This window comes from Chroicocephalus ridibundus, chromosome 7 (genome assembly GCF_963924245.1).
Source record: "Chroicocephalus ridibundus chromosome 7, bChrRid1.1, whole genome shotgun sequence".
NCBI lineage: Eukaryota > Metazoa > Chordata > Aves > Charadriiformes > Laridae > Chroicocephalus > Chroicocephalus ridibundus.
Genome location: NC_086290.1, coordinates 13,609,108 through 13,624,854, shown reverse-complemented (window position 1 = coordinate 13,624,854; position 15,747 = coordinate 13,609,108). Strand labels below are relative to the sequence as shown.

Below are 15,747 nucleotides of genomic sequence, written 5' to 3'. Positions count from 1 at the left end.
GGATTCGTTAATATTTGCTTAGTGCTCTGGAGATACCACTATATAAGTCTAATTACATTTTATGCCCTCATGTGATAAGGATGTCATCTTGGATTAGAGGGGATTAGTAGTTAATGCCATTCCTGTACATACCGGTCCCCTCCAGGGCTTTGATTTCTGCTGAGGAGGTTTTTCACTCTGCTTTCAAATCAGCAAGGACCTCCTAGTTATGTTAATCAAGCAAATCAAAGGGTTTTGGTGCCTGAAAAGAACATTCAGTGGATTCCTGGAGATGTCTTCAGCCAAGCAGAGGTGTGTGCTCAGTGAACATTGGTGCGCACTCGCCACCTCTAAATCTTTGACATCCCTAAACCTTTAACAGGGCTGGGGGAAGGGGGTTGAGTGTGTCCCCTTCCTGCACACTAGGCTCCAAAAGCACCGCTGAGTTATTAAGTACAAGTCTAAGTTAATGTTTAGCGCTCGCCCAAAACACGGAGATTGCCGAATGCCAAAGGAAATGGAGTGAGAAACCACATGCCGGTAACAATTGCAGGGCAAAATGCCACTGAGAGGACATCCCCACATCCCAGCAGCGCCGCTCGCAAAGGAGTGCTCCCATCTGCAGCAATGTCCCCGGGCAAGCGAGAGGGGACGCTGGCTCCCACAGTGCACGGTGACAGCCAAGCGACTCACAGGGATTTTGCTTTCCTAAACCTATTGCTGTGAAGTTTATATCCTTACATCTGTGGTGACCTTGACCGCTCCCAGAGGACTGCCTGGAGAGACGGAGTGCTCTCCTCTGGTCGCAGAGCTATCAGGGACTGAGTTTAGATCCCTTCCAGGGATCCCTTTCCAGCGCTCCCACCTGCTCCGAGCACTGGCTCACCCCTGGCATGGGCTGGATTTCAGCAGCTGGCTGGGAAGGAAAAGGGCTATCCTGTCCCCACCTCCCACTAGGGTGGGTTTGTCCCAGAGGAAACCCTGGATCCATCACCTATTGCTGACCACCCAGGATCAGCCAGGAGAAGGACGCAGGCTGCTCTCAGCAGCAGGAGAGGAAGGATGCCACCTCCCAGCTTTCAGCCCTCAGCTGCCGGGAGCAGCTTTGGCTCAGCAGCACGATGAAGAAGCTCAGTGGACAGGAAAACCTCCAGGGACTTCTCAAGCTGCACTAAACTTCCAGAGTCAGATCCCACCACCATCCTTCAGAGGGGACTTTCTGCAGCCAGGTGTAAAGCGGGGACCTGCAACATGAAGTGGTGGGAACTGGTGGACACGGGGCACTGAGCAACAGCAAAGCTCTTGCAAACACCCCAAAAGCGTGAAACCGCTATTTGCCCAGGCGGCATGGTGATGGCCAGGGAAGCACGTCAGCACAGGCTGGCAGGAGCATTTACCAAGGTGCTAGGAGGAGATGGCCTTCCCTGAACCTGTTGCGGCGGCAGCAGCAGTACCCGCCCCAGTGGAGAGGTGTCCCCAGGGCAACGGGGACCCCTGTTGAAGCAGATGCTGAAGATGTCGGAAGGGGGTTTGGAGAACGCCAAAAATGTCAGCAGCAGTGGAGCTGGACGTTGCCCTGGGTCCAGCCATAATCGACCAGCCTGCTCTGCGGCACAGTGTCCCTGGCAAGGACAGCCTGAAGCCTCAGACAACCCTTCGCCGCAGCTTCTCCTGCCCTGGTCATCGTGGGTTGGTGCTTCCCTCCAAGCCTGCGGGAGCAGAGGGATGCTCGCTGGCCGTGGGAAATCATCTGGACGCGCAAAGGAAACACAGACGTGGCTTTTGCAGTTTATATTTCACTGGGAATAGGCACCTGTAAGGCTAAACCATGCATGGAGAGAAGTGGGTATCCTTGCAGTTACGCGCTGGGAAGACCGTGTCCTCCAAGCATGGCAGCCCATCGTTCACAGGCAGCATTTTGGAGAGGGGTTGCTCTGTGTTGTTCACATTCAATAATAAGTGAGACTATTTTTTAATTTGTTAACACAAATAAAATGACCCCAGAGAAAGGAGGAATCGCTGCTTTCAGGAGAGGTTTGGGGTGCAAAGGGCACAAGGAGCCCTTTATGGTCCCAGACGCACCCACGACAGTGCTGAGAGGGCACAGCTGAGCGAGGCAGAGGGTGGCCAGACCTTCAGCCCCAGCTCTGAGTTGCCCATGAGGGCTCAGACGAGTCCAGCGCCCGCTGAGCCTGCCGGGAGCCAAGCTGTGCTGGGCTGGTGCTGCTGCTCCAGGGCCAACGGGATGCAAAACCAACTGGGGCTTTCTACTTACTAGGGTTAGCTCTACAGGGCAAATAAATACCTCCATTTATTTCTTATTGTTGGCCAGAAGAGCCGGCCTGTTGCAAGACAGGGACTAAACTGCTGCCGCTCTCAGTCCGGGGAGGTGCTCCCGGTCTCCCAGGGCAAGAGGAGCTGAGGCATGGTCGCGGCATCCTATTTAACTGCCTCCAGCACAGCATCCTCAGCTCAGGCTAAGGCAGAGCTGAAGCTGGCCAGGAGACTGAATTTTCATTCCTAAAAAAAATAAAATAAGTGAAAATTCAAGATTTTGAGGAAAAAAACACTAGTTCGTTGTCTGAAACAAGACATGTTCCCTGGAAGCTAACTCATGGTACAACCGACACTAGGGGCAGCTGCAAGGCAGGGTGCTGGGGGTCACGGGGCTGCAGATGCCACAAGGACGCCCTGGCTTGGCGCGGCCCATCCAGAGCCACAGCGGAGCCGGTGCCCTGGGAGCCACCAGCATCACACTCCTTCGGCTGCGAAGAGCAACCTCCCTCCCAGCAGCTACTCCCAGCAGGCACGGAGCCAAGCTGTCAGGGAAGCCAGCAGGGTCCCATTAGCAATTTTATCAAACTCAACATTTTTTGGCAGAACATTTCCATTTCGGTGAGTCAGCAGCCTCGGAAAGTGCCTGTCGGCTGCAGCGAAGCTCGAGGCGGGTGCGTGGGGAAAGGTCCCCGGGACACGCACTTGACCTGGCCCAGACCCAGCAGCATGGACACCATGCTTAGAAGGAGCCATGCAACAAATGCCCCGTGCGTTGGCTGTTTCCCCTCTAGTCTATTCCTTGTCCATCAACAGAAAAGCTCATCCAAGCTGAGTTTTCAGGTTAAGTGGAACAACATGCATCAGGTCGAGACAACAGAAGGATTCGCCCCCTGGCTCATTCACTCTTCGAGTTACTTTCCGCTTTGTATGCTCGAACAAATCATACTTTTGTCAAAATTAGGCCCGGGGACAAGTCTGCTTTATTACCCTGACTGTTAACAAGTTTTCTTCATGTAAATTTTTCTTGCTAGGCCAAAGACGTCTTGCCCCATCCGCAGAGAAGAGCTCATCCCCCTTCTCTGCATTCCCCTCCCGCATATTTGAGGGCTGCTCTCATGTCTCCCCAGGCCTCTTCTGTCGCCCGTTATCCAACCCAGGTCGAGCTTGCTGGGAGTCATCACGTCCTCGCTGATCTCTGGCCACCCTCCAACCTGCCCACATCTTCCCTGTCCCAGCGTGAAGCCGGCCTTTTTTCACAGCCCTCGTCTGCAAACCCCCAGCGCCTTCTTCCAGCAGGTCCTCAAGCCCTTCACAAGGATTTATGGCCTGGCTGTCGCCCGGCAGGGATGGAGTTGTTAGTGCTGTCGGAGAGATGGAGGAGATAGGTCAGGGGCGGCAGGCACGGGGGGAGCCAGCAGACGGGAGACTTGCCGGGAGCCCAAAAACGCTGCCAGCTCCTGATCCCTCTCCAACCACTGGCCAGGGAGCTTGTCTGCAGGGAGCAGAGATGGGTCTTCAACATCAGGTCGCAGCACTTGGACCAGGGTTTCACCCGTCCCAAGACAGGGGACGTCTCCGATGCAGCTCGGGTGTGGGGGGGGAAAGGCAGGGCATAAAACTGGGCTGGGGACTCGCAGCGCAGACCAGGGTCGTGGAGCCCCTGCCAGGGGAGGGCTTTGTTTCTCTCCCCTCTTTTGTCTTTTTTCCTTTTTTTTGGCCTTTTAATCAGGATGGGTTACGGGAGGACTGACAGACAGTGAGTCTCGCCGGGCGAGCCTCGGCCGCTCGCCTCCCTCTCCCGGCAGCATCCGTGGGGCTGCGGAGCATCGGCTGCAGATACCTCCTTGCAGGAAAAAGCAGGAAAAAACTGGCAGGGAGTGGAAACGAGTGGCAAGCAGATTAGAAACCCAGCTCCTATTTATAGACCGGCAGCCCAGAAACTGCCCCTGCGACAGGACCATCCGTTTAACCCTTTCAGCCCCCAGCACCAACTCAGGCGGTGCTGAGCCAGCCCCAGCCCGTGCTGGAGGGGTGAGGGGGCGTTTGGGCAGAGGGGAAGCAGGAGACCCCGTGCCAGGGCACCCCATGGTGCAGAGGGGGCAGGAGGCAGGTCCGGGTGTGATGGACCTTGCGGAGCCACTCCCCAGCAAGGAGGATGGGGATGGAGATGGGGTCACAGGTGTAAAGAAGTTGGGTCACCAGGACGTGGAAGAGAATATCCCAGTGTCCTGCTGCACAGCGGCCAGAGCAGGCCAAAAGTACTTCCTCTAACAGAGACGTAATGAAGAGGTTTTAGGGGCAACTCCAATGTTTCCAGCCTCTTTTGTGACCCCTGAGCTTTGGCAGGGTTGAAGGCAGTGGGGGCCATTGCTTTGAGGGCCACTGCATACCTGCCGCTGATGCTCGCAGGGGGCTGCTCCATCCCACGTGAGCAGATTGTGGCCCCCCACCCCCTGCTGCTCCCCACCATGGTCACCCCAGAGCTTGTCAGCAAGGGGACAGCCAGGCTTAATCGCCAGCTCCCTGTCAAATTTGCAGTGATTTGTAAAAATCTAGTAGTGTTGCCAAGGAGGGGTCATGCAAACACCAAAAAACCATAGAGTTCACACTGCAAGTGCCCTGTACGCCCAACGGCTGGGACCAGGAGCTGAGCAAAGCGTGGGGTGAGTCCCAGCAAGAGGCAGTCAGCACATCTCCAGGTCCCAGGAGCACACTGGTGCCATCTTCCTGAAGGTCTCCTTTGGCTACTACTCTACCTGCTGTCACTTATGGGTGCCTTTATGCCGTACGCAGTTGTTAAATACAGAAATTGGGTGTTGTCAGTTTGCTCAGCTTCCTGCTTTCTCAGGTCTAGATTTCACCAAAAGTGGTGGCACGCAGAGACACATCTGGGAGGGTGAGCAGCTTTATGAAAAAAACAGACCCCAGTGTTAGCCCTTGGGGACCCTAAACAGAAGAAAAGAGGTGCTTAGCTCTGCCACGTTGTGTTAAACGTAGTACAACCCAGTTTCTCTGCAGGAGAAGAGAAAGGGCTGCAACACTGAAAGAGGGTAGATTTCAATTGGACATAAAAGAAGAAATTTTTTTACGATGAAAAGCACTGGAACAGGTTGTCCAGAGGTGTTGTGGATGCCCCATCGTTAAAAGTGGTCAAGGTCAGGTTGGATGGTGCTTTGAGCAACCTGACCCAGTTGGGTATTTCAGATGTCCCTGCTCATGGCAGGTGGGGTGGACTAGATGATCTGTAAACCCCCCCCCCCCACCACCACTTCTGACCCAAACCATTCAATGATTCTGTGAAAAAAGGCATCACAGCTGCTCAGCTGGGAGTTGGGGTTTGGTACCTGGCCAGCATCTGCTGCCCATAACGGAGATCTCCGAGCGTGAGGCTGCTGCGTGCTGGCCACACACGGGCTGTCCTGCCCCACCAGCGATGCAGTTCCTGCGCCGGCAGCGGCGGGTATTTTTCACTCCGTTTCACCTCCTGCAGCTCCGGCAGCCGAGCAGCTCCCCTTGGCCGGCTGGTCCAGGGTCACCCCTGCTGCCTGCACAGGGATGGCTGCACAAACTGAGGGCTGGGTGCTGGGGGGTTTCATTGCAATTCTCCATCATTTCAGAACCAAACCTATCCCCCCCGACCCCCTCAGCCATAGGCCTCAACTGCTTGCTGCCTCTGCATGGAGAGGCTTTCCAGCTGTTCTCCCACTTGCTGGTGTCAATAGCTATTTTTACAAGATTGCTTTTCTTTGCTTCTTAATTGATCTAAATCCTTTCCCTTAGTTTTCTTGTTAAAGGTGGATTTAAAGAGAAGGAGTTCATTATCTTGGCCGTTTTTGAGTCATTATGAATTTCATCCCTCTCCTCATTAATTACTCATTACCCCTCGCGCTGGAAGGCTGCTTTGTCCCCGACGTGTTTGCGAGCAGCTTCCCTGGCACCCTGTAATCCCCGCGTTAGCTCGGTCTGGTTTACGCTGCCCTCCTTCTCCCCTCCGCTGCCCACTCGGATGCTCCCTGTCTCCGCTCCCAAGCGACCCCTTGCCTTTTCCATGCGCCCGAGCAGCTGTTTCCCGCTCAGCCCTCCCGCAGCCACCCGGAATCCGGGTCCCTCGGTGGGTCGAAGCCCCACCAGCATCATCCCCATGCATTGCCCCTGCCCCAAGGGACAAGCGTCCATCCCCGCTGGCCCCCGTGCCGGGCAGCAAGGAGAGCCGCTGGCTCCTGGTTGATGGGTTGGCACTGGAGTTTAGATATAAATAGCTCTTTTTTTTGGAAAGCAATGGCTTTGCTTGGCCTGGTTTGGGACCTGCCAAGTTATGACAAAGCAGCACGGAGAGCGGAGTAATGTTGCGTAAGGGCAACATATTTAATGGGCCAATACTTCCCGAGCCTTTGGCTGCAGTTGGATCCCCAGGGAGAACCTGAAACATGTAAGCATCTCCTGTGCTACAGCTGCGGCAGACCCGGGGAGCACAGCCGCTGCAGTGGTGTGATCATCTTCCCATCCGTGTATGAGTGCTGCCCCGGCAGCGGAGAGCCGTGCATGGTGCAGGCACTCAGACACTGACCCTGCTACTGAAACAACCTTCTCCATCTCATTTTATGTGCATACATTAGCTATAATCCCATATTACCCACAAGTGGATCCATGACTAGGGATCACAACAAGTGACGGTCTTTCTCTGGATCTAAATAAACACACAACCACCCAGTCTCTGCCGACAAGAGACCCCCTTCATCCCAGACCAATGCTTGGGTTGACTTCCATGCCCATGTTGCCCCAGCAGCTTCCCTAAAGCCTTCCATAGCTTTTTTTCTTCCCCATCACAGCAGGGGATGGAGATTTATGGCCTGTCCTCTCCCCCCCGAGGTCAGTATTACATGCATTTCCATGCTGAGCCTCCTCCCAGCAGGCTTGCCTGGGGAAGGCCCTTTCTGTACTTCATGGATGCGTATGAAAAGGCAAAGCAGGAAAAATGCGTTGGGTTGGTAAAGGGAAGAGAAGGGTGTGCGATATTTGCTCGGGGAGGGTAAACGAGGGTTGCACAAGCAAGTAATTGGGTTGCACAATCAGAAGCTGTGGAATTATTTAACTTAACAAGTTACCACTGATCAACTGAGCTGCACTTTCTCAGGGGTTTTAAGCCAAAACATCTTATTCTTTAACTGAGGCAAATTAAGATAAGGCACCTGGTCCAGGGGTGCAACTCTGCCGACAAGTGGGAAGGAAGGGGTCGCAAAATCGTTTGAGGCTGGGGAAGGCAAAGTGCTGGGCTGCGAAGAAACGAGCAGCATTTCAGAGCCTCCAGGACAGAGAAACGGATTGAAAATGGGCTGCAAGTGCTTAGAGCAAGCCTTCGCGCTTGCCAGGAATCTGCTAACTACCTTTAATTGCTGGCAGCAACTCCAGTCCTCCACCAGAGGGGAGAGCCCAGCAAAACCGCCTCAGCCAGCAATTACAGCCATTCCTCATTCTCCATCTGTGAAGCAATCATGTGGCTTAGGACAACAGGGGACTTCGTGACAAAGGAGCTACAAGGGACAGATACTTTGAGGTGGTTCAATAAACAAACACCCCCTTGTCAACACGCTGCAGTCTCAGCCCTACAGGACACGCCAAAATCCAGCACAGAAGGAGCCAGGAGACTGAGCGAGAGGATTATTTTCTTGTGCTCCTGTATTTCATTTGCAGTAACCACTCTGGGATGCTCCTGTCAAGCTTTTCACTTGCTACGGTTGCATCCCACAAAAACTGTTGCCTTCTGCCATGCTGCCCCTGCAGCAAAGAGGGGTGGCCCGTGCTGGCACCCCCGGAGCTGCGAGTCTTGGCACCAAGTCCCTTATTTGCGTATTTTCCGAGGAGATCAGCAGGTGGTCAGACCTGGGCAGCATTTGCCTGGAGGCACGAGCCATTCTGGGAGAAGACAACTTCTCCGAGAGGAGCTCTGTGCATCTGTCAATGGTTGGTGATGAGCCAGCGGTTGCAGCTCCTTCTTGGCTGCCGCCTTTATAACCTGAGCAACAGCACGAGGGTTTGGCAAAACCCAGCCGCGCGGTTGGGAGAGGTGCTCTCTGGAGATGGAGTAGGTGAACAGCCAGCTTCCTCTGCTCCAACCCTTGCTGCCTGGTGTGCTGGAGGGAAAGGGGACCTCCAGCCATGCAGACAGCCCTCTGCACGAGTCTTGCACAAACTGCCAGAACGACCTATTGCTGCATCTGCAGGACGTCCCTCTCCTCGGCCCTCACAAAGGGTTTTGCAAGGACTGACCATTTAAGCACGCGTCAGTGAAATCCAGCTCCCCAGCTCAGGTTGTCCAATGCTACCACATTTGCAATGCCTCACACTTCAGAGCTTTTCCAAATCCCTTAGGGCTGTAAAGGCTAATTTAGGCCAGCATCTGGAGTTTTACAAGGCACAGAGGAGATAGTGCTCTATTAATTCTTTCTTCCCTTTCTTATCACCACGGGTACCTGGTTCTGCTGGAGAAAAAACATGTGGGAAGTGCTCTGGGAAGAAGCCAGGGTCACTTGGCAAGCGTGGACCTTCCCTCATACTGCTCTGACATAAGGCAGAGCCAAAAAAGACCCTACCACCACGGGGGTGAGATGGTCCATCTGCAGCAGGGATGGTCCATCTCCAATCAGTGCTCCTCACTCCCAGATGGGCCCCCCGAATCTTGATGCAGAAGGGTCCCGGGGCTGGCACGGGCAGGGCTTGGTGGTGGCCAGGAGTGCCAGGGCAAAGCAGACACCAGTCCTGACTCCCTCGTGCCCAGGACAAAGTATTTGAGGACCTTTTACCTTAATGCTAAAGGAACGGCATATCAAGGTAAGAGTCACACCTTAGGGGACGTTTCCCTGGCGTAGAGCACAGCTTCACCACAGGTTTTTAAGTTGCAATGAGCTATTTTTCACCCAGGATAACACACAAGCGCTTGAGCACTCGGGCTCCCCAGCCACTTCAAATTCAAGTTCTTTGTTTTTTGGTACCAGGAACAGAGACCTGTGCAGTTCCCAACATCCCTTCCCCTCCACAAACACCTAATCACCTAAATTTCTACTGCCACATATTTTAAAACCTCTACAATTCTCTTAACGAGCCTCATAACCCAGGCATCTTTTGGAGCCCTTACTCCTTGAGTTACATGACTTTGCACAAGACCATCAACTTTCAAACAGCATATGGCTCTCCAGTTCATAATGTCGCAAGTATCCCCTAAATCACGACTTCCCAAAAAGCTTTTAAAAGCTGACAGCAGAAAACCAGCACCCCAAAAGATCAGCTGCCCGCTGGCCCCACTGCGACTTCGACTGGTACCTGTAGGAAACAGCCAGCCCACCGCATACCCTCTAATTAATCCATGAAAACACAGCAGCCAGGGCAGGAATAAGAGCAAATACGTCACAAGGAAAGGCTGCTGGAGTGAGGAGCTGTGTTGGAAAATTGATCTACTTTAATATTTCTCCCCCCAAAAGAAGCTCAACTTCCAATTATTCTAGGGCAAACTCAAAAGGTTTTATTTTAATTTTTTTTTTTTTAGCAAATTCTATCACGTAAATGTTAACAAAAAACATCTGTACAATTGCCATGATACACTCAAAAGTGAAACAAATAAGATATAAATACAGATATGGATGTAACATGACAAAAGCGGAAAAAATAGAAAAAAATACATGCGCATGAACACGGTGCCAACAAAGTCATTTCTCATGGCTGGCATTTTTTCAGAGCGGTTTTTACGTCCCATTTAAAACATTGTTAGCAACGTCCTGCTGTATACTACAAAGGTCTATTTTTCTGTCCCTTAATATGTAATATTATGCTTGATAAATAAAGGGGCGGGGAGAAAAGGTTTTGATGACAAAGATGCGAGTTACATTACTTATACAGGTTATTGGTAAGCTAGTAATAAGCAATAAAAAAGACAGTCTTGTATTGTATTGTAATCCAGGCAAGCACACATAGTGTACCTTAAGAAAGCCACATGCCTCGATATTTCTGCACTACATGAGAACTACAGTACGTAGACCTGTGGGGCGGATGGATCCGGTATTTGCCCATGCCCACGGAGCACTGGTGCAGCCAATGGCAGAAAAAAAACATCCACATCAGAGGATTTCGGCAACCTCGCAGCCAGGAGCCGCTGTCTGCTGGGAGTTTTCTCCCTTTCAGACTTTTAAAGCATGGTGGGCAAAGAAAATACACCTTTTTTTTTTTTTTTAAACTTTTTTTTTTCCTCTTTTTTTCTTTTTCTTTTTTTTTATTTTCTTTTTGAAAGGTACGAAAAATGGAAGCCCTGCATAATGGGCAGCAAGAAAAAAAAAAAAAAAAGGCAGCTGCAGTAGGTGGCTACTGCTGGGAGAAGGTGAACACGAGCTTCACCGGTGCGGTGAGGCACTGCCAGCGTGCAGATCTTTCTCTGCAAGCGTGTGTGGACACTGGGATTTGTAGCCAGAGAGACCTTTATGCTTGCTGAAGAGAAAACAAAACGATTGTACAGCTTTGTGGAAGCCAGAACACTGGAGGTCAGAGAGGTGACATTCAGAGCTAGCCCTTTGAGTACTTCAAAGGAAACACACACACACAAAAAAAAAAAGTCGGGTCATGTTCAACATACTAAACAACCTTACTATGTACATTATACGCAATGATTTATAAATACCTAAGCAGAATGCTCTCTACTGTGTACAGGTATAACATACTTCTAGAGTACTCAAAGGATGAACAGTCCTCGACTGACTCACGTAACAAAATTAAGTAGCACATTAATGAGCATCTGTTGCCAAACAGAACCAAATCTGATTCAGAAAGTAAGGCCTGGTTCTACCATTTGCAGCTCCAAGTGTGCCAATAGTATCGGAAAAGAGAGGCTGACGGCCAGCGTGGCAGAGCCGCGGCAGGTCGCAGGCGTCTGTCGAGGGACGAGCCGTTACCTCCTACCGTAGTGTCAGCGCACGCGCGAGGGTCAGTCCGGGGACGTTACAGTGCGTTCACTCTCAGTGCATACTAACAGGATTTTATAAAATATATAAAATCATTTGAGAAGGAATTCAATTCCTGGAGATTTGCTACAGTGTGCCATTCAAGGAAAAACAAACAAACAAACAAACAGCAAACGGTGATGGACCACGCTCCATCACAGCTGGGCAGGACTAATCGCCATCTGGTCAGCTACGCTGACCTTCTGCACCCCAGAACTGGAACAGAAGAGGCTGAACTGAGATGGGGAGAAAGAGCGGCATAAATACTAAGCGATCAGAGTACAAATTAAAAAAAAAAAACGCCAAACACAAAACAAACAAAAAAAACCGAACAAAAAACCAAACCCACTACTAAAAATTCAGAAAAAAATTCAGACAAGACAGCTAACCGCTGCCAACAAGTCGGCTGAGTATTTCCTCAAAAGGGAAAATAAAGTCGTGTTAAACTAAAATAATTTGAATAATTCAAAAAATAAAAAAAGAATATTCTAACAAGCATACTGAAAGGTGTTGAAAAGATATGGTCCACAGAAAGGGAGATGCCAACCATGGAGCAGCCGATCCTCCTCCTCCCGAGGATGGCTTTTCTGAGTCTGCGGAAAGACCCTGGGGGAATCCCACCCAGGAGGGTCGCATGGTTTCTCCTGCCACAGCATTACTGGTTGGGAAAGATGCAGCCAGTAAAAGCCTGGACACATCCTGACCAACTCAGGAGTAGGTCATCTCCTCCACTCTTCTCAAGGCAGCAGGGAAAGGGACCGACAAGCTCTGCAGCCCAACCCCACACAGTCCCCACCAGCCCCAACCCCTCCCGAGCTGGGACTGGGAGGGGAGCTGGCACCAAGCATCACCTCCCAGCGGAGCTCCTGGGGGCTGGGGCTGAGACACACAGGGAGGACCTGATGGAAAGGGAGGACAACGGGGCTTTACCCTCCCCACTGCACTCCCGTGCTGCGGTACTGCAAACTCATGTCCTCAGTATGCGACCAAGGTGTCTCTTCAGCTCCCCAAAGGGGAAATGGAGGGAGCTGGAGGGAGACCGAGGCACTGAGAGCAGCTGGGGAGCACACATCCATCACCACAGCTGCAGCCATAAGCCGCAGGTCCACCATCCTCTTGGCATCACTGGCACTGGGAGCAAAAACTCAGTTCTGATCCATTGCGGGTTTGGGGTGGGCATGCCCATCAGCCAGGATTCCAGTCCAGGGCCAAACACAGCACTACCATCCTCCTGCTTCCCCTGGTTACAGGCAGAGGCAGGGGGAGCTCACCCTTTGCAAACAGAAGGGTCTCCCGTTGGATTTTGTGGGGCATTTGACTGCTGCTGGTTTGGCTCTGACTTGGTCTGTGTCATCAGGCTGCAGAAGGATTTGCCCCGCCGCAGCCTCACCCCGCTGACAGCAGCACCCAGCAAGGGCCCTCCGCATCCCTCCGAAACGCGGAGCGCCCAGCAGGGCTGCACGTGGGGCTGGCCAGGAAGAAGGAGGTTTCTAAAGGCAGCCAACAGCACTGCAGGCTCTTCAGGCACAGGAGGAGAGCTGTGGCAGGCGACCAGCACTGTCCCAGCTGGCTCAGCAGGTGCTTCCACGGGGTCTTTTTCTTCAGTTGCAGATGCCCTTTCTGTCCTCTGGGAGGAACGTTTTGCCCAAAGCACAAAGGAGTTGTGGGGATGAAGCCATTCACCACCCAACACCAGCGGGTCAGGTCAGAGCAGCCCTTTGATGCTACAAGACTTTGAGAAAAATGTGCCGAGACACAGCCCTGCCAGCTCCCACTGACCACCCATGGACACACTCAGAGCCTAATCCAACACCCGCCCACCTAACTCCAGTGTCCCATCGCAGACATCGGTCCCAGAATTAGGTCTCAGGTTCCCTTTGGGGAATAACAAGTAACCTGGAGAGTCTTTTGAGCATATGAAAGAGCTGAATGGGTTGGGAGGGGAGAAATATTTACAGGGTCAATGAAAGGAGCAAGAGCCCAGCTGCTTTGCACAGCACAGCTGGCTGGAGAGCAGTTACAGAGAAATCAGCCCATCGGGGGTCTGTCAGAAGAACTATGTACAAAAAAACTCAGATGTTTAAGAAGAACCTACTTTTTCATTACTCACTTGGTATCTCCCGGTATTAAAGCATCCGAGGCTGGAATCGACCACATTGGCAAAGATCTCCTCAAGGAGAGCCCTGCGCATCAGGCAAGCTGCAACAGGGAGTACAAAACAGGACCACAAGACTTGTAAGAGGAGAACCTAGCCAGAACGGCTGCAGCCACGGGGAGAGAGCAGGTAACTAGCACACAGAAATCAGAACTGGGTATGAACAAAACCAACAAGATTTGTTTGACCTTTACGTGTGTCCAGGTTCTCGGACTCACTTTTGGAACGCTAACCTAAACATATTTCTGAGATTTCAGCAGGCTATACAAATATGTTTAAGTATGGCTTTCTGTTGTTCACTTTTAATGAAGACTGCAACACAGACCTTGCTTCCTTTACATTCAATACCAATAAGATTCTACATAAAAGCTTTTAAGGGACTAAAATACTGATTGCAATAAATATCTGCATGGCCTCCTTGAGCTGATGGAGCACGCCAGTGAAGAGTAGCAGAAAGGTCTCTGAGAGGCACCGTTGATTGCTTCTAAGTCTACACATATGTCCACATATCTCCATTAACTGTGCGTTGAAACGTCTGAAGAGGAACTGCTGTTGCTGTTGGTGGTCTGGGCCCTCTTTATGTACAGGTTTAGTAGCTTCATCTGAAAGAAACAAACAAACATTAGGAGAAGATGCCAGGAAAAACAGGCGGACAAAAAAGTCGACTGCTTGAAACTCGCGTTCTGTGGTGAACTCAGTTTTGAGTGAGTTGACACTGGGCTCCCTGGAGGAAAAGCAGAAGCAAAGCTGAGCATGTTTGAACAGAGAGAGACAGGAGGGTATGCCTAGTCCCACTGAAACTACAGACAGATTTAATGGGATTTGGAAAAACTTCCTGCATTTCACTTCAGCAGCCAGCAGTTCACAGACCCCAGCCCCACAGCCTGATCTCGGCAAGGATTCCCACGGAGGTCAGTGGGCTGCAGGCACAACCAGTGATCCCAGAGCCACGGTCCCTCCTTGGAAACACCCTGAACTCTCCACGCTTTATAAAGAAAACGTTCATTTTCAATGGCATTTAAATATCTTCACTAACTTGGTACACCTAGTGAAACTGCAGCTGTGATGACTATACACTTCCTTTGCATGGGTTTGTTTTGCCTTTCTGCCTTACCAACCTTAGCTCCAGATCCTGCAGTGACTCATGCACACGTTCAACTTTAAACATGCAGGCGGTCTGCGTAAAACCAGAAGAATTACTCACATGTTTATAGTTAGTTATGTGGTGGAGTACGTCCGTGGCACCTAGGATACTGGGATAATAAAGTCTCTACTATATTTTATAGGGAGATTTCCTAACCGCCCAGAGATAACGAGGTAAACCTCAGCACCCCTAGCTGTCTCTTTACAGAGCAATTTGGAGGCACAAGTAATTTGTTTAAGGACAAGGCAACTCAGTTCAGAAATATAATCCAAGTGCCCTCAGTCTCAGGTTGTTTTGGTCTAAACCACAGTTCCTACCCATGAAAGAAATTATTGCTTCAAAATAACAGAACACAGCCCTCTGAACTAAGTAGTTATTCACATGCAGAGATCTATTTCAGGAAAAAACACAGAATTGGAAAAAACACAGAATTAATCTTGAAATTTCAGAGAAATCTTGGGTATGACAACTTCAAACAGGAGAAGAAATCTTGTGACAGCTCTGAAAAGTAATCAAATTCCGCCCGCCTCAACCCAAAACGCCAGCTCTTGGCTGATGGACAGAGCTGAACGAGGACTTGGTTTCTCTTGCAGCATCAGGTCAGAATTTGAAGTTTTGCTGCTAACCTGACTCCAGGGCACAAGGTCCTCTGAAGGGTCACTTGAGCTTGCTGGTGTCCCAGGAGGAAAGGGACACATCTGCCATGCTATTAAGAGTGGAGTTTTACCTGTGTTTCTACCTGCTGCTGAGAAGACCTGCTCTTCCACCCATCCCAGCCACGCGCTCCCTCCACTCTTTGCACTAGGGTTACCTGCGCAGCCGCAGAGTGGACTGAAAGCTAATTAATTTGCCTTGCAGATGTGGTTTTCAGCCAGAGCAGCTAGCTGACCCAACTCACTGCACAGTCACCCTGGGATGCAATGCCGAGGGGGCAAGGTAAACATGGCTGCAGTGGGAAGGACCCGCTCAGTGACAGCTCGCAGCTACACAGCGTCATGAAATCGATCCCTGAGCCCCATCAAAACTTGCTTAGTGGGATTTCAAATGCTCACGGTGCTGAGCAAGTGCTGTGCTGTTCTAGTGGTGCTTGGCAGGGTGAGATAGGATTTAACAGAGTACAGGGAACTTGACCCAGAGCTACCATGAAGCCACTGGTCTTGCTGCTAGCAGTGCAAGCCATTCCACCGGCTATTCTGAAAACACCAGAGACA

The 15,747-nt window shown here is 51.3% G+C and overlaps 1 protein-coding gene across 1 annotated transcript in view; it reads right to left on the bottom strand.

Moving 5' to 3' along the window:
- Nucleotides 1-9,759: 9,759 nt before the first annotated feature.
- Nucleotides 9,760-15,747, bottom strand: part of CLASP1 (cytoplasmic linker associated protein 1) — a 184,801-nt gene continuing 178,813 nt past the window's right edge. Inside the window, exon 42 of the mRNA XM_063341540.1 lies at nucleotides 9,760-13,994. Coding sequence (XP_063197610.1) covers nucleotides 13,908-13,994 — 87 coding nt within the window. The 3' untranslated portion in view covers nucleotides 9,760-13,907. The remainder of the gene's footprint in view (nucleotides 13,995-15,747) is intronic.